Consider the following 26,481-nt stretch of genomic DNA (forward strand, 5'->3'; position numbering starts at 1 on the left):
GAATGGATAGAGAAGCTGTGGTATATTTCCAACTTTTAAAGAAAGTACCAGAGTGCCTTTCATAGTGGTAATATCATTTTACCTTCCCACAAGTGATGGATGAGAGGTCCAATCCCCTCACATCCTTGCCAGCATGTGTTGTGTACTACACTGTTGAAATTAGCTATTGTTATTGTGTTGAAATCATATCTCATTGTTTTGATTTGTATCTCTCTGATAGCAAGGGATTTTGAACATTTGTTGGCCATCTGAATTTCTTCTTTGATGAAGTATTTATATCTTGTGCCAATTTTCTGATTTGATTATTTACCACTTTCTTGTTGAGGTGCTAGACTATTCTATAAATTTTAGATGTGAGTTCCTTGTCAGTTATGTCATAGCCAATTATTTATCCCAATCTATGGGCTTCCTTTTTTCCCTGTTGAATACGTTTTTTGATGTACATAAGTATTTTATTTTTAGAAGGTCTCATTCATCTATTTTATCCTCTCCTGGTTGGTTGTAGGGTTTTCATTATTCTTGAAAGTCTATTCATGCTATAGTTTAGGGCTTCTAGTGTTGTTCCTAGTAATTTTTTGGTGAATTTTATAGCCTTTGGTTTTACTTAATAGGTCCCTAATCCACCTTGAGTTGATTTTTGTGTATAATGTGAGTTGTGACTCTTCCATGACAAAAAAGAAAGGACAAAACCCCAAATCCAAGTGTAAAATAAGACACCCCCTCAAAAAAAACCCCAAAAAACCCACTCATGATATATTGGCTGTAGCAATGAACTGGAGCATGTTCAAAAACATAAGGTTGATGCAGGATAGGGCAAGGTTTAGATCTGTAGTGTATGAATTTTAAGCAACTTGACAGCAGTTGTAGTCAAACTGACAGCAATAACAACAATGATTCTTGCTTTGTTTCCCCCACATACGCATATTATTGCTGTTAAGTTGCATTGAGTAGCTCTGACTCTTCACAATCCTGTTTACAACAGAAGCACACTGCTTGATCCCACTCCATCCTCACAGTTTCCACTGTGTTCCAGCCTCTTGTTGAGTCACTGCATCTATTCATCTCTTTGAAGATCTTCCTTTATTTTACTTTCTACTTTCACAAGCATGATGTTCTATTCCAGGAATGAATTCTCCTGATAACATTCTCAAAATATATGAGACCAACATGCGGGTCTCACATTTTTACAAGGCATGCATCATTCTTTTAGCCAGCCAAGGTAGTTCAATATTCTTTCCTAAAACCACCATTCAAAACTATGGGTTCTTTCTTGGTCTTATTTAGTTATTGTCCAGCTTTCAGATGCATATGAAGCAATTGAAAATATCAGGGCTTGGGTCAAGTGTACCTTACTTAGTCTTTCAGCAGATGTTCTTAGTTTTGTCGCCTGCTTCCTTGAATGTCGATTGTGGATCATAGAGTCATTTAATATTTGACTCGAAGATCCGAAAAGACCTTCATACTTATCTGATCAACCACTCTGCCATTAGCCAACCTGTCTGCAATTTCCAAGCAAAAGGAGATAATAGTAGGCAAATGTACAGAGACCAAAGTTTACTGGTGGTTACCAGGTCTGGCAGCAGGGAAAAGGATACTCTATTGCACATAGAGTATCTGTTTATAGAAAATTGACACTGAGTTATGGTTCCATATTCAAATAGTGCAATTGGTTTCAGTAAGTTGTACACATACAAAAATTTGAATTTGAAACACAAAAAGTCAAATAGACAATTCTTATACATCAAGAGGTGACTAATGAATAAGAAAGAACCACATGGAGCATCTTGTTCGATTAATTTAATTTAGATTCTAACTTAGTTTATCTAGAGTGGAAGTGTTAATTTTAAGTAAGAGGTTGAACTGGAATGAATAGATCTAAAGGCTTGGATCATTATAAGAGCATTGCTTTCTTTACCACTTAGAAACAATGCTTACCTGGAGCATTGCTTTCTTTACCACTTAGAAGCAATGCTTACCTGTTTTCAGTTCAGATTGTACTGACATGTTGAATGTAAGTGGGTGAGGATTTCTGGGGCATAAAATATTTAAATTTCATTTGGGGGGCAATGAAAATGTCTTTGTTATATTTACTTTTAAATTGTTTTTTTTAAATTTCAAATTATATTACCATATCATTGAGGAATATTGAGAGCTACATATATGGAAATAATTTGTCTGCTTTGATTTAGAATATATATAATCATTTCTGATGAAGGAGAGAATAATTTAAAAGTGATATATGATAGGGTAGTATAGTTATCACAAGAGTCCACAATTAAGGTTGCACAGTGGCGTGTACTTGGGGCAGTGGGAGGGGTGCGGGAGATTGTATACCAAAGAAAGAATTTTTCTTTTACTTTTCAAAGAGAGGAGCAAACTTGGGGTGGGGCGGGGTGGGGGCAGGTCTGGGCAGGGAGAAAAGAGCAACAATAAATGAACGGAAATCCAAAAACTCTGTAAATGTTCATTAAAATTATTAAAATAAAATCTTAAAAAAGTAAACACTTAAAAATTTAAAAATTAATTCACTTTTTGTCTGATGAGAAGGCAAGTCTTCACAAGGTACATTAATTTTCTCTGATGTGGACGAGGAAGAGAAATTTGCTAGCTACGCTGGACTTGGTTCATGAAACAATGTCTTTCAGTGATCATGTGCTTGAAAATTGTGTGAGGTAACTGGAATAATTAACATCTACACCAATCATGGGGAAATAGCTAGAACAAGGGCTGCACATTTCTTGAGCCATGAGATAGAACTCGTGCAAATATAAACTGAAGAAAGCAAACCCACTGCCATCCAGTCAATTCTGACACATGACATCACTTCAGAGTGATCCCTTATTTGCAAATCAGAAATGCAGATTAACTGCTAGGGAAATGAATTAGCTAGTGAATGAGGAAAATAAGATGAGTGTAAAAATACCCATCCCCAGTGTACTGTGCTTCATGCTGCCGTTTGCTGTGGTTGCTAGGAGAGAGATGAGCAAGCTTGCTAATATGTGTGCCTCACCACCTGTATCCACAAGGAATGACGTACCTGGTGGCGGAAGCCCTGTTAAACCTGGGGTTTGCTTTGCTAGGAAAACCTTGTAAACAGGAAGGCGTGTGTCATCCATTTACAAGCCTGTTGTAAATACTACCTTTCTAGCCAATAGTAATTAAAAAGTAAGAAATAATGAAGCACTGTCACTTGTTTGGGAATAAGTAAACTGACAGAAAAAGGTCATTCAAAGTTTAAGGTTTTTCATTTTGCCCTCATTTAGGGATTAAAGATTCTGAACTCAAAGTCTCTTCAGAACCCTTTATTTCGACTTTACGATAAAAACAGCTTTAGAAAATGGCTTGCATGGAGGGTTTTTGTGGTTCTTGGGTGACCATGGTGATTAATCTTCATGAGAAATCAGCTGTCCACAGCACCATGGTCTTATTCTCAAAGAAGAATGTCCCTTCCTACCCAGAATGTGGGACACAGCAACAAGCCCTGCCACCTGCAGACATCCTGCACAGAAGCAGGTTCCTTGGCACGGCCGCTGCTGCCTCCAGCTTTTCATTCTTCTCCATCGCTGTTCTAGGAAGATCCTCAGGCAACCAAAGCTGCTTCTGCCTCCCTAGAAGATCCTCTCCTGTCAGTCTGGCTGCTGCAAGGCTGGATGAGGTCTTAAAGCAAGACCATCCTCTAACTCATTTACTCATGAATTTATGGAGCAGATATTTTGTGCTTTTACTCTATACCAAAGTCTGTGCTAGTCATGGATGATACTCTAGTGAGAGCTCTACTAATACCAATCCCAATACTAATAGGCAACATAATCTAGAAAGGAGAAGAAGGTAATCAAGTAATCACACTGATTAATATATATAGTTTCAACTGAATATTGAAAATGGCAAAGAAACCAGAGTCTCACTAAAGACACTCTGAGAAGCAATATTTACCCATGGTGTGAAGGGTGTGTGTGTGTGTGTGTGTGTGTGTGTGTGTGAGGTTGGCAACATCCTAGGCAAAAGCCTAATAGATGAAAGAAGGAAAGAGAAAATACGGTGGTGCATCAGAGTCTGAAGAGGTGGATAGAAGTTTGATGACCCAGGAGTTAAATGACATTATTGAAGTCCCTAGGTGCTTGGGCCTGGCTGCTCAACCTCCAAGCCACACCACCACTTTGTTAACGACATTATTGAAACGTTTATCCTTTATTATAAAATTATCACTCTTGTTGCCATTGAGTTGTAACTGCCTCCCACCTGGTCCTTCAGTGGGATTTTGGAAGTTGTAGAATGTACAGGAGGAGACTGCCCATTTTTCTCCTGAGAAGCATGGTCTTTGGATTAAGAGCAGTACTCCCTATGGACTAGGTCACCAGAGTTCCCTGTTATGCAATTAGTGATTAGTACAAGTGACAAGAGGAAAGTTGTCTTCTGAACTGGTAACTACTACAGTTTTGAGAGAGAGAGAGAGAGAGAGAGAGAGAGAGAGAGACTAGAGAAGTATTGAGAATGTTCCAGTTTAGAACCTGGAAACTTGTTATTATGAATTCACTGCTACCTCAGTCCTCAACATCATTCATATGCATGCCTACATCTTTCCTCCAATATCTGTATTTTGTCAATTTAAGAATTTTGGTCTTCTCTAGTATCTGACACAATGCTTTATTTTAGCACTGTGATCTTTATAACTTGTACCACTAGGCTTTAAGACATGTTTTTATGAATTCTAGTAGGCAGTTAATCGTACAGGAGAAGATTGCGCATCCTTCTGCAGAGCAGCTGGTGGCCTTGAACCATGTGTCTTCAGGATTGCAGCCCAGCTTTCCACTAGGCCACCAGAGCTCGCTTAGTAATAACATTATCCAATGATCTAACTAATTCCTCAGGATACAAAAAGACAAAAAAACTTTGTCTTTTCCTTGGCTGTAGATGCCAACTGTCTTATTTCCTCATATTACTATCTTAAATACAGTTATTTATATAGATTTAACTTTATGTTATCCTAATCAAAGAGCTGGACAATGAGTAAGGATGACAGAAGAAGAATTGATGCCTTTTCTCTGTGATGCTGGAGAAGAGTACAGAATATCCCATGGACTGCCAAGAGAATGAACATATGTTTTAGAGCAGGTGCAAGGATCCCTGGATGCAAGGATTGCAAAGCTTCCTCTTTCATAATTTGGACATGTAGCTAGGTGAGGCTAATCATTGAAGAAAGACATTATGCTTGGAAAGACGGGTAGGGGGAGGTCAGTGAAGGAGAGGAAGACCCAAAATGAAATGAATGAAATGACACAGTGACTTCAGCAAATCGCTTGCATGTTTTGGATTTGGAGAGGATGGCACAGGATAGAGTAGGATTAAGGTTGGCTGTTCATACAGTTGCTATGAGTTATATACAACTTGATAACACCTAACAGCAAACAAAACATTAGGGAGCTCTGGCTAAGAAAGTGCACTACAACCCAAAGGCACTTGGTTCAAATTCACCAGCTGCTCTACGGGAAAAGAATGGACAATCTCCTCCTGTGGGTTTACTGCCCCTAAAAACCCACTGGAAGGTCAGCCATGACTTGGTTCCAACTCCATAGCACACAAGAATAACAACAAAACATTATAAAGGAGCTCTGATGGCCTAGTGAGAAACGAGTTATGCTGACAACCCCAAGGGAAGCAGTTCCAATCCATCAGCTACTCCTCAAGAGAAAGATGACAGTATTCTCTCGTGCCTTTAAAAATCCACTAGTGGGTCAGCTATGAGTTGAGTTGGTTCTGACTTGATAGCAGTGAATAACAATAAAAACATGCTCATTATTATTGTCATTCCTATTACTCTTTTCTCACAAATTCAGTAGGCATATTGAAGGTAATTTGTTTCTGAGAATTTCATATTCTGTTGAAGAAGAGAAATCACATGGGAAAATTTCAGGACTCATACTGAAAAAAAGCAAATGTTTGAAGCAGAAGTAGTGGTATGGTCTGTGGCAGAATTGAAGAGAGCATGCCATGCTCCAAAGCACGCAAATATGCAATATTTGTATGGTGACATCTTAAGAAAACATATGGAGGCCACACTTGGCCAAGTGACTATTTCTTCTTTAAATCATTTTTTAAATCTAGAGAAATAATAAATAAATGCATATGTGGTTCCTATCTTTTGGATTGTGAAGGCAGCTCTTGGATGACTTGACAATTTAGAGCTGTGTTGCATTAAGAAAATGGGTCCAGAATGTCTCTTACAGTGAACTCTTCTCAAAAAAAAACTCTTGGAAGCATGCTCCTAAGATCCTTCAAGCTATTTGGCCTCTAAGGTTTTTTTTTTTTTTTTTTGTGTGTGTGTGTGTGTGTGTTTTAAATAGGTGGCTATAGTTGTTCACAATATTACAATGTCTGCTGTCCTTAAAAGTCCATTTTTGCAGTCGCAGAGTCAATCCATCTCCTTGAAAGTCTTCCTCTCTTTCACTAACCTTTGTTTTTTGAAGCATACTGTCATTTTCCAGAGACTGACCCCTCCCAATAATATGCCCATTCGTCTGACATACTTTGGACATGTTGCAAGGAGCGACAGGTCCTTGGAGAAGGACATCATGCTTGGGAGGGTGGAGGGACAATGCAGGAGGGGAAGACCCTCTATGAGATGGGTTGATTCAGTGACTGGGGTAATCCGGATGGGTGTGTCAGAGGCAGTGCGATTGGCACAGGATAGAGCAGGGTTTAGGAATCTTGTACATAGGGTCGCTATGAGTCGCAAGCGACTTGATGGCACATAACAACAGCAACAACATATAAGATGAAGCCTCATCATCTTTGTTTCTAAGGAGCACTCAGTCTTCAGTTCCTCCAAGACAGTTTTATTCCTTTATCAACCAATGGTTTATTCAGTTTTGTTCTGATGGTGTTTGGGCAGAGTTGTACATGAGCCAGGGCTGATTAGACAGCACTTAACAACAGTTCTCTATGCTTTTATAGATTAAGAAGCTTGATGCTTTACAGTATGGATGCTAGCCAAATGGCTCAAATCTACTCCTTTAAAGTCTACTCCTCAGGTCTTCTCCCACTAAAAGCTACAGCCTCAGAAACCCAACGGAGGGTCTTCATGATCAGGAATTAACTCTAAAGTAGTGGGGTCTTAATGGGAAATAGTTATTAAGAGTCTGAGTAGACTCATTGGCAAGGGTTTCCACATAATTTTAACAGGAAGGAAGGTGATTATTGCTTTTTAAATTAGAAGCAAACATTTCTTCTTAGACCATCTGGGCAAATACCTAAACTAAAAAAAAAAAAATTAAAAACATAATTATAACCCAAACAACTTTAGCCTTGTGTGTCAAGTTGGTTCTGACTTATGACAACTTCTTAGTTTTATTGGACTCTTTCTCAAAGGAAGAGAAAATAGAGGGGGGTATAAATAGCACTGATCCTGCTCCCATCTGATCCTTAGATTAAGATTAGTGTAAACTTGGGCTGAGAGGTCACACAAGGACGTGGTTTTCATGGGTGAGTTATCACTCAGAAATCCCCTGTGAAGAATATTTGGAAAATATATTTCCAGGAGAGAAAGGATTCCAACTTATTATCTTACATGAGAGTGAGCAGTCCTAGTCATTTTGTAAACGAGGGAATCCTTTCAGTTCCAGGAACTGGACCCATGGGATGGATGAAGCAGAAAGGAGTAGAGCAACAGGATAAATTAAGGTCACCGGTGTTCCTAAATTCTTAAGAAACAGCAGGAAGCAGCTCTAACAGGAAAGATTGATTCCTGATTTAATTCTGAGCACAATGGAGAACAGCTGCGTTGCATGTTGCATATACAACAAGGATAATAAAAAAATCTGTTTCTATTTTAGTGGACTGTTGTAACAACTTTAAATTATATATGACAAAATACCTCTCAGTTATAATATAGTAGTTATAATGCTGTTATTGTATGCTGTAGAGTCGGAATAGACCCACAGCTGAGCGCCTCTGGTGAGTTTCAGAGGAAATTGACCTTCTCCCGCGAAACAGCTGGTGGCCTCAAACTTTGAGTTGCATGAAGTTCAGCTTCTTGCCACTAGGCCACCAGTGCTCCCTCTAGTGGGTAGGGAATTTCACTGCTGACTCTGCTTGAGGGTCAGCTCTCAGTCTGTTCCTCTTTCACTTTGTTTTATTATTGTTTCTATTTTACCCATGGGAAAATGTAGCCAACTTCCCCATGATCAACCAGTAAGAATTAAGGGTAGTGCTTTAATCCATGTGGTTGGAGCTCATGATTTTAATCACTTGAATCCTAGCTTCACAGTCTTTGTAACCAGTCATCTTAAGCAATCAAAGCTTATTCTGTTTACCTTTGAGATGGAAATAGATAATAACCTACTCCTTATGCAAAGTACTACATTTGACATGCAGGAGGCCCACGAAATTATAAGTTACTGAGAGGAGAGGTGAGAACTAGAAGGACAGAAGGAGGTTGGGAATGTATTGATATTTAAGTTAGAGTTTTTAGCCTTCACTTCTGGAAGGAAAGGAAGTTGTCAGCTGTGCTTAATAAATGTCAAAACAAAACAAATGTTGCCATGAAGGAGACTTCAACTAATGGAGATAATGTGTCCAGGTAGAGTTATTCTTGGGTTGAGAGTTATCCTAGTGATTTCATTGGCTAACTCTTTATACAAGTAATCTCTCTTCCGGGGTGCCACCGGGTGGACTGCAAGGTCCAGCCTTTGTGATAGCAGCTGAGTGTGTTAACTCGATAATGAATGATTATGTCTGTCAGCTATGCCTAAGTCTCCATTGAAAATTGATTTCCAATTCTGGTATATCTGCTGGTGCTCGTGTTCTTTATATAAAATAAGTAATAGTCGCCTACAACCTCACACGACTTCCTGTATATTTTAAATCATCTCTAGATTATTTGCATATCCTGGTAAAAGGTCAATATTATGCCAATACAACTTTATGCTTTCTCTTACCCTTTTTGTGATTGCTTTGATCCTATAATTTGAATTCTCCCCCCCCACCCCACCCCCTCGCCTCTTGAAATATTTTCATAGGCAAATGATTGAATCTAAGATTGTAGAATCCAGGACACAGAGGAACAACTGTATATCGTATATAGTATATAGTATATTCAGCATTATATATCATTTGGCTTCTCTATGGCATTCTCAAAACTATCTCCATATTATCTATTGTTTGTGTTTTAGGTGAACCTGAGTTTAAATACATTGGGAACATGCATGGGAATGAAGCAGTTGGACGGGAACTGCTCATTTTCCTGGCCCAGTACCTGTGTAATGAATATCAGAAGGGCAATGAAACCATCGTGAACCTGATCCACAACACACGAATTCACATCATGCCTTCACTGAACCCCGATGGCTTCGAGAAGGCCGCATCGCAGGTTAGTGTGAGCCTCCTCAGAAGGTCAGGGCACTCTTTCTTCAGTATTATGGATGGCTCTACAGAGTGCTTATCTTCAAACGTGCTCATGCAAAATTTATAGAAAATGAAGTGTAAGAAACCATTTAAGAGCACTGGAGGCTATGTATGACACATTAATCAGCTTGCTGGTAAGAAAAACAGATTGTATAGGGTAATGCACCATTGTAAATGAGAAATTTTGTTAATAATAGAATATTTAATTTGTTTGTGTTTTTTAAAAAAAGTTAGTTATTAGTCCATTATTTAAAAAGTGAGAATTTTCTTCTAAAAATTAACAAGTATCACATCTACAATGTGTTGGTGTCATAGCGCCCTCTACTGAATTTAAAGGCAAAAGTGTTTTGGTCAGAATATTTTCCCTTTTCCTGATGTTTGATCCTCTTTGTACAGTTTTCTCTGAGAACCTTAAAGTCTAGCATTTCTGTGATATCTTTTGTAAGAATAAATGGTGTAAAGTGAATAAACAAGTACTTTAAAAAAATCTATAACTATCCAGTTGAATTTTTGAGCATTCCCAGACCCCTAAAGGACCTATTAAATCATACCAACTATCATATAAAACCTAAAATAACACTAGCATATAGTAAAAAAAAAAAGAGTAATATGATAAATTCACAGCTTGTGTAAAGGAGCTACATATAAATAATGTATGCTCAATATCGTTTTCAGGGAAGGAGCTGGAGTGCAGTGAGAACTGCCTCATTAAAGGCTTCCTGAAAAACAAATGCTGAACATTAGCTTCACTTTTTATCCTTTTAATTTTTTTGGTGAAAGCAAAGATCTTCTTTAAATTTATTTATGTTATTGACAATAAGTACTAATGTAGGTATTTTCTAAAAAGAAAATGGCATATGAGGAACTTTTTAAAAAATGGGGGATCACCAATATCAGGTATAATGTAAAAAGGATTTACTACTAAATTAAAATTAATTTACTACATCTCAACATTACGGAAGTTGTGAAGTAATGGTTTTTAGAGAAATGGTTTTTAGAGTGTGTTCCTTTTCATTTTTTGGGTGAATAGGTGTTTGATTATTATAGTCTGAAATAGTTTTAGGATCAAATATTCTTAATATTTTTTACCTACAATTAAAAAGCTAATTTATTCTTTAAAAATTAAAAATCAAGTAATTTAAAAAGTTAACATTGTAAGAAATTGAGTGAGTGGAGAGATGCAAAAAGTATATTTATGTTAATAGATGGATATTGATACAATTTTTAAGGTAACAAAAGATAATTTCTGGTAACATAAAATGAAGATATATAGTATTTAATGAAACAAAAAATGAGTTATCATTCCTATTTTCTGTTTTTATAGATTTTTTTTTATCCTCACTGACTAAAATAACTGGGTTTATATGACCACAATATATGGAAATTATCTCAATATCATAGGTCATCAAATGATCTAAGAACCCAGACTAACCCAGATAGGAGAAACAACACTGAAAATCTTACTATGTCACTAACTTTCTTGTTTGTACCACTATTAAAATTAAGGATTAAGATGGAATAGAAGTTCTTCAAATCATAAGGTCCTAGAAGTTTTGATCTATAGTTCATTTTTTAATCACAGATAGAATATAAAGGGGGATATGATACTAATATATAAATAATTCATGCTAAATTTCCTTTAGCTTCTAAATTTGTTTAGTAATCTTTTCATTATTTCTTTAAAATAAGTTGCTGTGAATTACAGATACAATTCATATTTCACATAACAGGTCTATTATTGGTTGATATGCTGATTTTTTCAATTTAATTATAAATGTCTTTGAAAAAATGTATTAATATTTAAAATATTATTAATTTAAAGTCCTCCAGATGCTCTTAAAAATACCTAAAATGTCTGATAACTTCATGTTTAAAAGTGAAAATGTCATTGTTGAAGTAATCTTAATAAATTATTTTCAAAACCATTAATGGAGGGCTTAAACAAATAGCGACAACCACAGTGATAACAGATGGCTTTTCTCTTTGATTTTCCAGCCTGGCGAGCTCAAGGACTGGTTTGTGGGTCGGAGCAATGCTCAGGGAATAGATTTGAACCGGAACTTCCCTGACCTGGATAGGATAGTTTATGTTAATGAAAAAGAAGGTGGTCCAAATAATCATCTGCTGAAAAATCTCAAGAAAATTGTGGATCAAAACACAAAGGTAGAGAACATGTCTTGAGTCCTTTTCTCTAGGGGAAGTAAATACATTCTTATAGCTTTGTTGTAATTCAAGACATAGGAATAATGTCAGACATAAGAATAATGTCACTGATAGTCAATGATGGCTGCAAAGGTGAAGTCTGGAAAGGTTGGAGTCTTAGAATTATTCTTGCTCTTATTACTGAGGGAGGGGAGAATGAGATGGATCTGTGGTAGAGCTGGGGGTGTGGGAGCAAAGGGGTGAAAGCAGTTGTAGATATAGTAGAAGGTGACCATGGATGTTCCAGAGACCATTAATCAACTCTTACCTGTTAAGTTCTTGCAGTTTTTCACTATTGATTTTTTTTCTTCTTTCCTGAACTTTCTCCTCCCTTCCTTAGTACAGCACAGTGTTCTTCTATTGCCTTTCTAATAGTTACTACTCAGTTACTTTTCCTGCCTCTTTTACCTTTGCTTCAATGCTAGACTTCATAAATGCTGGATTTCATCATGATCCACTCTCTAGGTTTCCATCCTTTGGTACTCTTTCTGTGTCATTTATTTTACAAGAGTGTACAAATTCCCTTAATTCCAGACCTTTTTGGGACACCTAGTTCTCTAATGTATTTGCTGTTTAATTCCATTTTTTTAAAATGGCATATAGAATCTTAAGTTCAGCATAGTAAAAAAAAAATAATATTTTCCCTCAGAAATCTTTATTCTCTTATTTATGTGTTCGTTGAGTTTAGAAATACAAGAATCCATTTTTTAAAAACTCTCTCATGATTAACCTGCTATCCATTACCAAAATTCACTGCCTGAATGGCCCTGAATCATGTTAGTGTTCCTCTCCTCTATAACTTACTCCATTGTATTGGCTTAGGACCTGTTGTCCCTTACTGAGATTAGTGTGCAAAAGGCTCTTATTCTAGATTTCTGCTTAGTCTCTCCTAACTTTGTTCAATCTTCTAGGATTCCTCCAAAGTGATCTTAAAACATGAATGCTGCTTTACTGATACTAACTCATACCTCAAACATTTTGCCATCAAATTTGAACTGACTCAGAACTGACCCATCAGTGGGCTTTCAGAGACTGGAAATCACAAAAAAGAGATTGCCTATCTATCTCTCAGGAACTTAAGGGTGGATTCAAACATCCAGAGGGCCTGGTGTTGGCTTTAACATTACAACCTACTATGGATTGTACCACTAGAGCTCCTTTCTACCATCTTAAAAAAGAACAAAACCCCAAAACCAAAACCAAACACAACCCACTAAAAAGCCAAACAAAATCCACAGAAAATCCCAACTCGTTGTTGAAACTGATGCAGCTGACTGTCCATTGGGTTTTGGAGGCTGTAAATCACACAAGAAGAGGTTGCCCGTCTGGTGAATTCTAACAGCCAAAGAGGTTTCCCTTGAGTTAGCAGCACAACTCCCTATAAACTAGGTTTCTAAATCTCTCTACTTCTAACTATAGCTTAGAAAACAAACAAAAACACCCAAGCAAACAAACCCTCAATATAACAGAACAATGTAACAGTGACATGTGGGGATTCTGGATTCAGTTACTTTGGTTCATATCCTGGCCTCATACTTTCTGTGTGAGCTTTGGAAGCTCTTCTTGCTTCAACTACTTTTTCTAAGAAAAAAAAAAAAGGAGTTATAACAATGCCTGCTTCATAGGGTAGTCATGAGGATTGAATTCGTTCATACAACTAAAGTACTTGAGAGTAAGACCTGTAACAACTGTGATCAGACGTTGAGCTCTTTATAGAGGAGAACTGCTCTTTGCAGCATTCAGCACTTTCTCTGTCATCTCAGGCTTTTAAACTCTAGTTTGCCAACCACTTCTGACATGTTTGTTGAAGGCATGGAAGTGACAATTTCTCCATTTTGTGATCATTTTAGGGCCATATAAGTAATAAGTACCATCGAGTCACCCGCGACTCATAGCCACTCTGTGTACAACAGCCCTAAACCCTGCTCTATCCTGTGCCAATCTCTTTGTCTTCGACACGCCTATCCCCATTAGCCTAGTCACTAAATCCATCTCATCAAGGGTCTTCCTCTCCTGCGCTGTCCCTATCTAAGGACTGCTCCCTCCTTGCAGCATATCCAAAGTATGTCAGATGAAACTTCAGAATACTTGCCTTGAAGGAGCAATGTGGTTTATCCTCTCCAGGATGAAACTGTATGTTCTTCTAGTATATTCTCATGGTATATTCAATACTCTTCTCCAACACCACAGCTCAAAGGCATCAATTCTTCTTCTATCATACCTAGCCATTGTCCAGCTTTCTGATGTATAGCAAGTGATTGCAAAGATTGTATTAGGTGCACTGTATTCTCCAGACTGACATCATTGCTTTTCAGTACTTTGGAGAGGCCTCTGACAGCAGACTTTCCAGATGCAATATGTCTTTTAATTTTCTGCTTGCTGGTGCCAAGAGTGTTGATTGAGGAGCCAAGCAAACTAAAGCTATTTAAAATGTCAATCCCTTCACTATCCATCATGATGCTGCCAGGTGGCCCATTAGAGAGAATTTTTATTTTCTTGATATTGAGCTTCAATTCATATTGAAGGCTGCAGTCCTTGACCTGCAGCAAGCGCTTCAGGTCCTTCTCAGTTTCAGTAAGCAGGGTTTTATCATCTGCATAACACAGATTGTTGATGAGTCTTCCTCCAATTCGGATGCCACATTTTTCCTCACACAGCTCAGCCTCCTGGATAATCTGTTCTGCATATAGGTTAAAAGGTATGGAGACAGGACACATCCCTGGCGTACACCTGATGACTGCCTCATAATCCAAGTATATAGTGGATTTAATTTGGTTTTCAATTATAATTGTGAAATGTTATTTAGTAAATGAAGTTGAGACAATTATACTTAATAAGTATCAAAATAGGTTTTTAAAAACCCCCTAAAAAACATTTTGGTAGATGTATAATGTGAGAGAGAACTTTATAAATACCTTCTATAAAATTTGGTCCCTTAATAGTTAGTTACTAGTGAGTTAGTGATATGGAAAAATAAAGTCCTTCCATTTATAGAAATTTCCCAAGTGTCGATGGAATAAAAATAAACTAAAAAATATTTACATATTTTTGTTCTGTTTTGTTTTAAAATTTATTGTTGTTGTGTATCATCAAATCAGAACTGACCCATAGCTGACCCTCAGCAGGTTTTCCAAGGCAGTTAATAGCTCGGGAGGAGATTGCCTGTCCTTCTCCTGCAGAGCAAGTGATGCACTTGAACTGCCTTCTTTCAGGATTGTAATACAACTTCTTGACACTACGTCACCAGAGCTCTCTTTTAAAATATTGAGCAATCACATTAGCTAATAGTTTGCTTGTTGTTGTTGTTGTTAAGTGCTGTCGACTAATAGGGACCCTATGAATGAATCTCCTGGACACTTGCACAACTTTCGTCCTTTCTCCAGAACAGTTTGCTTGGCTCCACAAATAACACTCTTGGGACCAGCAGCCAGAAAATGAAATGACTAATTGTATTGGGAAAGTCTGTTGTCAGAGACCTCTCCAAAGTACTGAAGATCAGCTATGTCAGTCTGGAGACTAAGGTGCACCTGATCCAAGGTATGGTCTTTGCAGTTACTTGCTATGCATCAGAAAGCTGGACAAGGACTAGGGATGATAGGAGAATTGATGCTTTTGAGCTGTGGTGCTGGAGAAGAGTATTGCATGTACTATAGACTGCTAGGAAAACAAACAGGTTCATCCCAGAGAGTTCAACCAGGCTGCTCCATGGAGATAAGGATTCTGAAGCTTTGTCTGACATACTTGGGACATGTTGTAATGAGGGACCGATCCTTGGAGAGGAACGTCCTGCTTGGGAGGGTGTCCCTTTGGAGGGACAGCACAGGAGAGGAAGACCCTCAATGAGATGGATTGATTCAGTGACTAGGATAATGGAGGTAAGTGTGCAGAGACAGTAAGATTGGTACAGGATAGAGAAGGGTATAGGGCTGTTGTACACAAGGTCGCTATGAGTCCCACACGACTCAGTGAAATATAACAGCAACATTTATCTAACGGCTGATGTTCTGGGTCAGACTAACTGAGGTTGAATTTAGGTTCTTTCACTCCCAATTGTGGGACCTTATGCTATGCTTTGACTTTTCCATCTCACTTTATGAATCTATAAAAAGGGAAGTGGATGTGGAAATGAGCCCATACCTCAGGGAATATATATATATATATATCACAATTAACTATATCACACAGAAAATAAGTTCTAACTATAATTTTAATAAGTATCAGCTATGCGTTTTATTAGAACTTAAAAGCTGGTATATCCAGATGTTGTTGTTATTGTTATGTGCCATCGAGTTGCCTGTAGCCCATAGTGACCCTATGTACAGCAGATCTGAATCCTGCCCTGTCCTGAGCCAGGCTCACTAGTTCTGATACACCAACCTCCATTGCCCCAGAACTATATCAATCCATCTCCTTTGGGGTCTTCCTCTCCTGCACTTCCCTCCACCTTTCCAAGCATGATGTCCTTCTCTAAGGACAGATTTCTCCTGGCCATATACCTAAAGTATGTGAGATGGTCCTTCAAAATCCTAGCCTCCAAGGAAAGACTTGGTTTCACCCTCTCAAAGACACAACTGTTTGTTTGCTTGGCAGTCCACAGTGTGTTCAAGACTCTTCTCCAAAACCACAATTCAAAGGCATTGATTCTTCTTCTGTCATCTTTAGTAATTGTCCAGCTCTCTTAAGCATAACAAGTAATTGCAAAGACCATGACTTGAATTAGGTACACTATTGTCTCTAGACTGACATCGTTGCTTTTCAACACTCTGGAGAGGTCCACAACAGCAGATTTTCCCCAATGCAATTTATCTTTTTATTTCCTGACTGCTGTGTTGATTGTGGAGGTGAGCAAGCTGCAATTGTTAACAATTGTTAACAACAATCTCTTCTCTATCGATCATGGTGCTACCAATTTGCCCAGTGGTGAGAATCTTTGTTGTCTTGATAGGAAGCTTCAATCCATATTGAAGATGACAGTCTTTGACCTTGTGCAGCAAATGCTTCAGGTCTTCAGTTTCAGCAAGCAAGGTTTTAATGTAGGTTGTTGATGAGTTTGTCTCCAATCCTGATGCCACATTCCTCCTCATAAAGCTCTGTTTCCCAAATTATTTCTTCTGCATATAGATTGATAAGGTATGGAGATAGGATGCCTCCCTGACATCCTCCTTTCCTAACTTTGAACCATTTCCTGCTGTGTTTTGAGGAATGTTTCCTGGTCCAAGTATAGGTTTCACAGAAGCACAATCGAGTGTTCTGGGTTTCCCATTTTCCTCATGGTTAGCCACAATTTATTGTGATGCACACAGTCAAATGCCTTTGCATAGTCAATGAAACACAGCTAGACATTCCTCTAGTATTCTTTGCTTTCTTTCCAGATCCATCTGATATTGGCAATGATGTCTCTACTGCCATCATTCTAAATCCAGCTTGTATTTATGGTAGTTCTCTGTCAGTGTACTGTTCTAGTTCTTTCTGGATAATCTTCAGCAGGATTTTGCTGGTGTGTGATATTGTTGTTGTTGCTATGTGTCATCGAGTCGTTTGCGACTCATAGCGACCCTATGTACAAGAGCTCTAAAAGCCATTCTATCCTGTGCCAACCTAGCCATCTCAAATACACTTATTCCCGCCACTCCAGTCACAGAATCGATCCATCTCACCAAAGGTCTTCCTCTCTTTCGCCGCCCCTCCACTCTGCCAAACATGATGTCCCTCTCCAAGGACCAGTCCCTCCTTGCAACATGCCCAAAATATGTCAGACGAAGCTTCAGAATCCTTGACTTCAGGGAACATTCTGGCTTCACCCTCTCCAGGACAAACCTGTTTGTTCACCTAGCAGTCCATGGTTTATTCAACACTCTTCTCCAGCACCACAGCTCAAAGACATCAGTTCTCTTTCTATCAACCCTATTCACTGTCCAACTCTCTGATGAAAAGCACATAATTGCGAAGACCATAGTCCAGATCAGGTGCACCTTAGTCTCCAGCCTGACAGCATTGCTCTTCAGTACTCTTGAGAGGCCCCTCACAGCCGACTTTCCCAAAGCAATTAGTCTCTTCATTTCCTGGCTGCTGTTACCAAGAGTGTTGATTGTGGAGCCAACTAAATTAAAACTGTTAACTATTTCACTCTCTTCACCATCCATACTGATGCTGCCAGTTAGCCCAGTGGTGAGAATCTTTGTTGAGCTTCAATCCATATAGGAGGCTGCAGTCCTAGACCTTCTGCAGAAAGCACTTCAGGTCCTCTTCAGTTTTAGCAAGCAGGGTTGTGTCGTCTGCATAACGCAGGTTGTTAATGACTCTTCCACCAATCCTGATGCCACATTCCTCTTTGTACAGCCCAGTGTCTTGGATGATCTGCTCTGCAAACAGATTGAAAAGGTATGGAGACAGAATACATCCCTGACATACCCCCTTCTTGCTTTTGAACCATGTAGTGTCTCCTTTCTCTGTTCTAATTGCCTCTTGGTCCAAGTATAGGTTTCGCAGTAGCACAATCAAATATTCTGGGATTCCCATTCTTCTCAGAGTCAGCCACAGCTTGTTGTGATCCACACAATCAAAAGCCTTTGCATAACCAATGAAGCACCGATAGATATTCTTCTGGTATTCTTTGCTTTCTGTCAAGATTTAGCTAACATTAGCTATAATAACCCTAGTACCATGACCTCTTCTAAATCCAGCCTGAACATCTGGCAGTTCTCTTTTGACATATTGCTCCAAATGTTTTTGTATAATTTTGAGCAAAATCTTGCTTGCATGTGATGTGATATTAATGATATTGTTTGATAATTTCTGCACTTTGTTGGTTCACCTTTCTTTGGAATGGGAACAAATATCAATCTTTTCCAGTCAGTGCACCAGCTGGCTCTTCTCCAGATTTCTTGGCACAACTTAGTGAGCACATCCAGGGCAGTGTCTCTCTATTGAAATATGTCAATTAGTGATAATGTTCAATAACTTCCATACTCCATTGTATCACCTTTTTTGGGAATGGGAATAAATATGATCTCTTCCAGTCAGTTGACCAACTAGTTGTCCTCCAGATTTCTTGGCACAACTTGGTGAGCACATTCGGGGCAGCGTCTTTTTGTTAAAATACATCAACTGGTATTCCATATTCTCCTTCATCATTGTTGCCTCTTGATCATAAGTTGTTTCTCGGAATTCTTCTGTGTCAGCCACTTCTTTTTAGTACAATGACTGTGTGGACTTCTTCCACCTCCTTTTAATGCTTCCTGAATCATTCAGTATTCTGCCTATAGGATCCTTAAGCGTTGCACCTCACAGTTTGAATTTGTTTTTCAGTTCCTTCAGTTTAAGAAACGCTGAGCACGTTTGACCCTTTTGTTTTTCCAACTCCAGCTCTTCCTTGTTGATTTCATTGTTATACTTTACTGTGTCTTCCTGAGCTACCCTTTGAAATCTTCTATTCAGCTCCTTAACTTCTTGATTTCTTCCCTTTACTTTGGCTTCTCGGCGCTCTAGTGCAATATTTAGAGTCTCCTCTGACATCCATCTTGGTCTTTTCTTCTTCCTTCTTAGTAATGACTTTGCATTCTTCATGAATGATATTCTTGATAGTTCATCTGGTCTTTGTTCATTAGTGTGTTCAAGGCCTCAGACCTATTCCTGATTTGCTTTTTTAAATTTAGGGGGATGGACTCAAGATCAAATTTTGATTCCTGGGAATATGATTTAATCTTATGTAGCTTTAATTTAACTTGCATATGAGTAGTTGATGGTCTGTTCCATAATCAGTACCTGGTCTAGTTTTCAGTGCTGATATTGAACTTCTCCAATGATTTCTTCCACAGATGTAATTGATCTTATTTCTGTACATCCCATCAGGTGAAATCCATGTGTATAGCCAACGTTTATTTCTTATAAAAGTTATTTGCTGTGAATAAATTATTGATTGTGCTGAATTTTACCATTCTGTCCCTAAGTCCATATTTTCTGACTACTTAGCCTTCTTCCTGGTTCCCAACTTTGGCATTCCGGCCACTTATTATTGATGTATCTTGGTTACATGATTTCTGACTGCTACATTTGGTAGAAATCATCTATTTCCTCTACTTTGGTTCTGGTTGTTTTCACATAAATTTAAATGATAATGGTATTAACAGGTTTTCCTTGTACGTATACACATATTATCCTGCCACTCACAATATTATATTTCAAAATGGATCTAGAAATGGCCTTTTTAACTATGAAAATTACCCTGTTTATTTCTCACCTTTTCATCTTCAGCATCGTAGATCATATGGTCATCTGATTAAAAATGTCCCATGCCAATCCATCTAATTTCTCTAATAGCTAATATGTCAATATTTATGCCTTCCATTTCTTTCTTAACAATGTCTAGTTTTCCTACATTCATGCTTCTCACATTCCACTAGTTTCTTCTTACAGATGTTCCTTCTCCTTTGTGTTTCCAAATTTGAGGGCTCAGCTTCAGGTGCCATATCTGTTAATTTACTCTAAGGGTGCTCTGCTATACATAGGGTCTTTGAAGACCTGTTATATTTTGAAAGTGAATGGCCAATCCTTTTTCCTGCTCTGTCTTAATTTGGATGCTTAGTTTTAGAACAATATTTGACAGACAAGCATTTTACCAAGCAGAAGAAAGACACTTCCCTTACAGAAATAACCAATACATTCACTGTCCCACTGCCCCCAAGCATGTGTGTCTTGTCTCTTCTCTTTCCCTGCTACATCAGCACTCCTTGCACTTTCGCCTATCTGGCCAAACCTCTCTTCCCCAGCCACTTCTTGATATGACAGCTTAATCCACATGCCACTTCTATGATGTCTTGTACCACATACTGCTGGTCTCTCATGCTGTTGCCTCCCTCTTGTTTAGGAGGATGAAAGTCCAAATTCCATGTATCAACTTCAAGGAAAGATTTTGCTTGAGTCAGTACTGAGGGATGTTCCTTGCCATTGAGCTTCTGCTAAGTTGATGTTAGATACCACTAAACCATTTAAGTAATATTTCAGAAGGATATTGAATGGCTCATGGAAGGATTTAGCTGGTGTCCATTCAAGTAAAGGAGTACACAGTCTGGTATATAAATGCTCGTATTTTAGACATTATACAGGTTGCATTGGGAAAACAGCTGAAAAAGTAATTTTGTTATTTTTGGGTACCATCAAGACAGAACCGACCATAGCCCTCGGCATGTTGTCAGAGGCAATTAATCACATGAGAGGAGATTGCCCATCCTTTTTTGCCCCCACATTTTTAGTAGTGTTGGTGCTGTCGTCATGTGCTGTCAAGCCAGAGTGAACTTATAGCTGATCTTCTAGTGAGTTTTCAGAGGCTGTAAGTAGCTCTTCAATTTCTAGTACTATTATTTTTAACTATTAAAATTTGAGTAACTTAAAATTTCTTATTTGTGCTGTCTTATCACCTCTATATTATCCACATTAAACTATGAAATGTTTTTATTTCTTTTTCATTTTGGTACTCAGAATAAAATAGGTCAACCAGACAAATACTAATAATGCAATTGTAGTTGTTGTTGTGCACCATCAATTTGGAACTGACCCAAGGCTGACTCTCCAGCATGTTTTCAGAGGCAGTAAATCACATAGGAGGAGATTGCTCATCCTTAGCCCACAGAGCACCTTGTAAATTCAAACTGTGTACCTTTGGGATTGCAGTACAGGTTTTTACAACAAGGCTGCCAGAGCTCCTATACAATAATATTAATAAATAATATGATATTATTGGTAATATTATAATAGCAATAAAAGAAAGCTTTTTGTAAGTTGCAATTTTAGATGATAGTGAGTAATATAAGTAAAAAATAAGATAGTATTAAAAGAATAAAGCTGATGTACTAAAAATAACGTTAGTGTCTCATAGACTAGATTTAAGTTCTGTAAACATTTGGTCATGTTTACCTGACCTGCAGATTCTGCCCTGTGAAAGAAGTAGAATTACTTCTGCATATACAAGAGGACTGTCAAGCTAAGTAAAATAATGGATGTGAGAGCTGTTCATAAACTGAACAGAGATATACAAATACACATTCTTATTGAAACCATTAAACCCGGCTTCAGTGGGACAGTCTCTGCATATCATGGGGAGATAGACGCTGCTGCCTTTGCTTGGCCTTGGCTCTCACAGCTCTAAAAAGAAACAGGATCTTGATAAATTCTATGAGCTGAAGTCCAAAGCACGGCAGATTATGAACCAGTTTGGCCCCTCAGCCCTAATCAACCTCTCCAATTTCTCATCTATAAAACCGGAACCAGCCAGCACCCCTCCACAAGGCTCCAGGAGGTAGCACTACTGTGGTAAAAATACCAGGCACTCCTGCCACAGGAGGTCGACTCAGTCCTGAAAACAACCAGGTATTAACGAAGAAGAAATTGCAAGACTTAGAGAAGTGGATCCCAATGAACAGTTGAATGAAGATGTAGAGGAGATGCTGCTACAGATTGCCGATGATTTCATCGAGAATGTGGTGACAGCAGCCTGCCAGCTTGCCAGGCATCGCAAGTCCAGCTCCCTAGAGGTGAAAGATGTCCAGGTGCACCTAGAGCGCCAGTGGAACATGTGGATCCCAGGTTTTGGCTCAGAAGAAACTCGACCCTACAAAAAAGCTTGCACCACAGAAGCTCACAAACAGAGAATGGCATTGATTCAAAGAACAACCAAGAAATAACATATTGGAGAGGTCAGAAAATGGACAACAAAGCATTTGGAGATACTTGAGCTGAGGCCTCGGTCATCTCATCCGTGGAGTTGTTTTTTGTGTTTTTTTTTATGCTTTACAGAGAAGCATATATTTTTTTATTAACAGTGCAGCAATATCTATAATGACTGAGAGGATCTGCCAAAAGAATAAAGCCTCCTACCCCAACTTCCAGTCCCTCTTTTCTGCCATCTCAAAGAGGAGGAGTGTATCTTCCAGAGAAGATTTTTCTTTGTGGTTTATTATATAAGTGATTTAATATGGAACAAAGCATTATGGTCTTTTTGGTGAGACAGTTTTAGCAGGACATACAGAGGTTTTTGTTTCCTCCTCTCCTCACCCTTCCTTGTACTTTGTAATGTCAGTGTTTATATGACTATGACTTTCATTTGCTTTTACAGAATAAAGAAGTTATTAAAAAAAACCATTAAATCCCACTCATATGTTATAATAAGACCATGTATTTGTACATCTAAATTCTCTATTCCAGAACACAGTAAGGAACAAATCTTAAGGAGAAGTTGGTTCTCCTCCCCTATGATCTCATCCAAATCAAAAGGTACTTGAGATTGTGGGAAGTCTTAGCATTTGCTATTAAAAAGGATAGTTTTGACCTCAGGTTAATTCTTTGGTATAATTCTTTCTTTAATTCTTTGTTTTGCCTTCAAGACATGAGGGGCTACCATTCACTCAAAATACTTAATATGAATTCCTTAAAGCTTTGCTTTGTTTTAAAATGAAAATAATGCTTACAGCAAATTGAGGGTTTTTTTCCAAATTGATATTTTATAGAAATCACAGAAGAAACTTAATCTGATATGTTTTATAAGAAGAGTGCTTGAAGTAGTTGAAAAAAAGATTTGGGAGATAGTGAACAGAACCAAGGAAGTCATCCTGACATATATTTCTAGAAGAATCACTATACAGGAAAAAAAAATGCTGTCTTGTAGTTTAATTTTTTCCTTTTCCTTCTCTTGTCTTTTTGTAAAGTTGATAAAAGTGAGATATGGGTGTCCCAATGCAGCCCTTGCTATTTTTACAATGACCCCTTGATATCAGAGGTGTCCCCAATTTTGTATGTCATTTACTTGCTGTTTTCAAAACTGGCAACGTACAAAATTATAACTTTCAAGGATATTTTAAAGCTATTAAAATATTTTTATTGTTAAGGATGGGGAACAGAAATAAGAGTAATGAAGCCTTTTTCTTTTCTATGCAAACAGGTACAAAATGGTTGCAATCTGAGCAGCATTCAGTTTTTGTTTTCCCTTTGCTAACTCAAAGTTCAGTGTTTGGACTCTATCAGCCGTTCTCCTCCTGTTAAGATTGACAGCCTTGGAAACTGGATGGTGATTTGTCATGAGTCAGAGTTGACTTAATGAGCATGATCTTTGGTTTTGATTTTTTCAAATGTCTTTTTATTTCCTAGCAAGTGACCATGACGTGATTATAAAACACATTTTCCTTTTATTTCTCATCTTTGATGCAGCTGGCTCCTGAGACCAAGGCAGTTATCCACTGGATTATGGATATTCCTTTTGTGCTCTCTGCTAATCTCCACGGAGGAGACCTTGTAGCCAACTATCCCTATGATGAGACACGGACTGGTGAGTGTTTTTCCTGCCCTTCTAATTGGCTCTTATTATAAAGTGGAATGATTTTTTATTCTTAAAAAGAATTATTATGCAATATTGCCTGTAGAGACATAGATACAGTTAACAGAAACATTTCTTAAACTTTTTATATGCTGTCAGAATATCTGTTTGGCAGAGAAGGGTTATTTTGAAAATGATTAGTTGAAGAAAAGTTTGACTTGTGACAGCATGCTTAGACAAGAGGAAGAGCAAAATCCAGTCATGAATCTAGATCATTCCTGAGTTTATAGATGGTTTACAAGATGGCTTAAAATGGAGACAGATTTAGGGTGTTTGATTTGTGCTCACTTAGATTTCTGTATATATGTCATCATGCTCTCCTAATCCTGGGATAAAACCATTTCTGGAGCATCATAGAGAGGAAGGAGGACTTAGCTGTCTCTACTTGTAGTTGAGGTGAGGCAAGTAAGATGTGTCTTTCTAATTTAATTTTTGTTGCTTTGAGAAATTTCCTGTTTTGGATACTTTCTCAAGGGTCTTTGGAGAAAGCTCTTTGTGGACACAAGAATGACATATTGAATATTATTGAAAACTGAGTTTTGAGAAAATCTTTGGTGAAACAATTGTTAAATTTTATTTTGTTGTTTTGTGCCGTTGAGTTGCTGTGATTTACAGAGACCCTGAGTACCTCAGATGGAAGCTGCATTCTACCCAGTTTCTACTCCCATTAGGAAAGGGAGTTATTTCACCTAAGAACTATGTGAAGTTGTTGAGTATTTAAATATTGCCTCTGTTCATTAGTATACAACATGGAAGTGATAAAAAGTGATAAAAAACATGGAAGCAAGCGCTCAAAACTGGATCATGAGTCAGAAAGCATGCTGTACTGCTTGGCCTGAGGTTGTTTGTGGTTTTTTTAATCTTGGTGGATTTATTTTATAGGTAGTGCTCATGAATACAGCTCCTGCCCAGATGATGTTACTTTCCAAAGCTTGGCTCGAGCATATTCTTCTTTCAATCCAGTGATGTCTGACCCCAATCGTCCTCCCTGCCGCAAGAATGACGATGACAGCAGCTTTGTAGATGGGACAACCAATGGTGGTGCTTGGTACAGTGTACCCGGCGGTGAGTTGACATTATTCTGTCCGATAAAGGAATGTTGTTTGTTGTTATGTACTCTTCAGTTATTTCCTAGCTGACCCTTCAGGACGTTTTCAGAGTTGTTAAATTGCACAGGAGGACATTGCCCATCTTTCTCCAGCAGAGCAACTAGCAGATTCAGTTGGCAGTACACTCCTTACACAAAGCTACTCAAGATCTCTCACATAATGAATAGTAGCTTAAAATTATTATTTATATCTAGAGAATGAATTCTATTTGGAGAAATCTTTAATCCTTTTAAGTCCTTAAGAAGCTGACTGAACGTGTTGCACTACTAACTGAAATGTCAGCAGTTCAAATACACCAGCTGCTCCACAAAGAGAAGTAGTTTCCTCCTACAAAACTTTACAGGCCCAGAAAAATCACAGAGGATCAGAACTGACAGCTGACATTTTTTAAAAATTGTTCTTTGGAGTTTTTTGGTTTGTTTGTTTTTGTTTACTAAAGAGATGAAAGAAGAAAAGTGAAGACACTCAGTGGGAAATAGAAATTGAAAAGAGTGAATAGATAATGAACACTATATTGCAACAGCTGAGAGAAAGAATTGTCTTGAAGGGATGTAATATTTGACATTATAAGTATGACAACAATCTGAAAGAAGAGGTGCATTACACAGTGCACTGAGGAAGGGTGAATGGAGGGAGAGAAAAAGCACAATGTACAACAGTAAATGAAAGAAAACCCAGCCTCTCTGTAAATTTTTAATTTTTTTTTGTAAACTTTTATTAATTTTTTTTTCTGTAAACTTTTATTAAAATCACAATTTAAAAGTTGAACATTACTAAGTGCCTTGAGTTTCACATTTTGGCCTTAGAGAATAAAACTAAACATTTCATTATTGTAATCAAACCACAAGAAAAGGATCTAGTCTCCATCTTGAGTGAGGGCAAATTCCCAGCATGCTGCTCCTTTGTTCTGTTAAGTCTTGTTTTGTGTCTGAATTGGGCTGCTAATAACAAAAAGGCCCACCAGCCGCTCTGTGAGAGAAAGATTAGGCAGTCTCCTCACATAAAGGCTTGCAGCCCAGACACCCGCTGGAAGGGTACTGAGTCAGTATAGAGTTGGAGGTGGTGGGTTTGACTTGATTTTGCTGAGTGGGAGATTCGATAGCATAGTGGTTAAGCATGGGTATGCAGCTTTTAACAGAGAGTTCAGAGATTTTAATCCACTGTTGTTGTTGTTATGTGCGATCGAGTCGCTCGCGACTCACAGCAACCCTATGTACAAGAGCTCTATAGGCTCTTCTATCCTGTGCCAACCTAGCCATCTCAAATGCACTTATTCCCACCTCTCCAGTCACAGAATCGATCCATCTCATCAAAGGTCTTCCTCTCCTCCGCCGCCCCTCCACTCTGCCAAACATGATGTCTCTCTCCAAGGACCAGTCCCTCCTTGCAACATGCCCAAAATATGTC

General features: G+C 38.2%; 1 protein-coding gene and 1 pseudogene across 1 annotated transcript in view; both read left to right on the forward strand.

Moving 5' to 3' along the window:
* CPE (carboxypeptidase E) overlaps window positions 1–26,481 on the forward strand; it is a 175,781-nt gene that overhangs the window by 114,483 nt on the left and 34,817 nt on the right. The window contains exons 2-5 of the mRNA XM_006896657.1: window positions 9,168–9,364; window positions 11,395–11,562; window positions 23,800–23,917; window positions 24,848–25,030. Of these exons, the coding sequence (XP_006896719.1) occupies window positions 9,168–9,364; window positions 11,395–11,562; window positions 23,800–23,917; window positions 24,848–25,030 (666 nt within the window). The remainder of the gene's footprint in view (window positions 1–9,167; window positions 9,365–11,394; window positions 11,563–23,799; window positions 23,918–24,847; window positions 25,031–26,481) is intronic.
* On the forward strand, window positions 21,801–22,280 carry LOC102847124 (annotated as a pseudogene).

Source organism: Elephantulus edwardii, unplaced genomic scaffold, assembly GCF_000299155.1.
Source record: "Elephantulus edwardii isolate Elephantulus edwardi_28Jun2011 unplaced genomic scaffold, EleEdw1.0 scaffold00188, whole genome shotgun sequence".
NCBI lineage: Eukaryota > Metazoa > Chordata > Mammalia > Macroscelidea > Macroscelididae > Elephantulus > Elephantulus edwardii.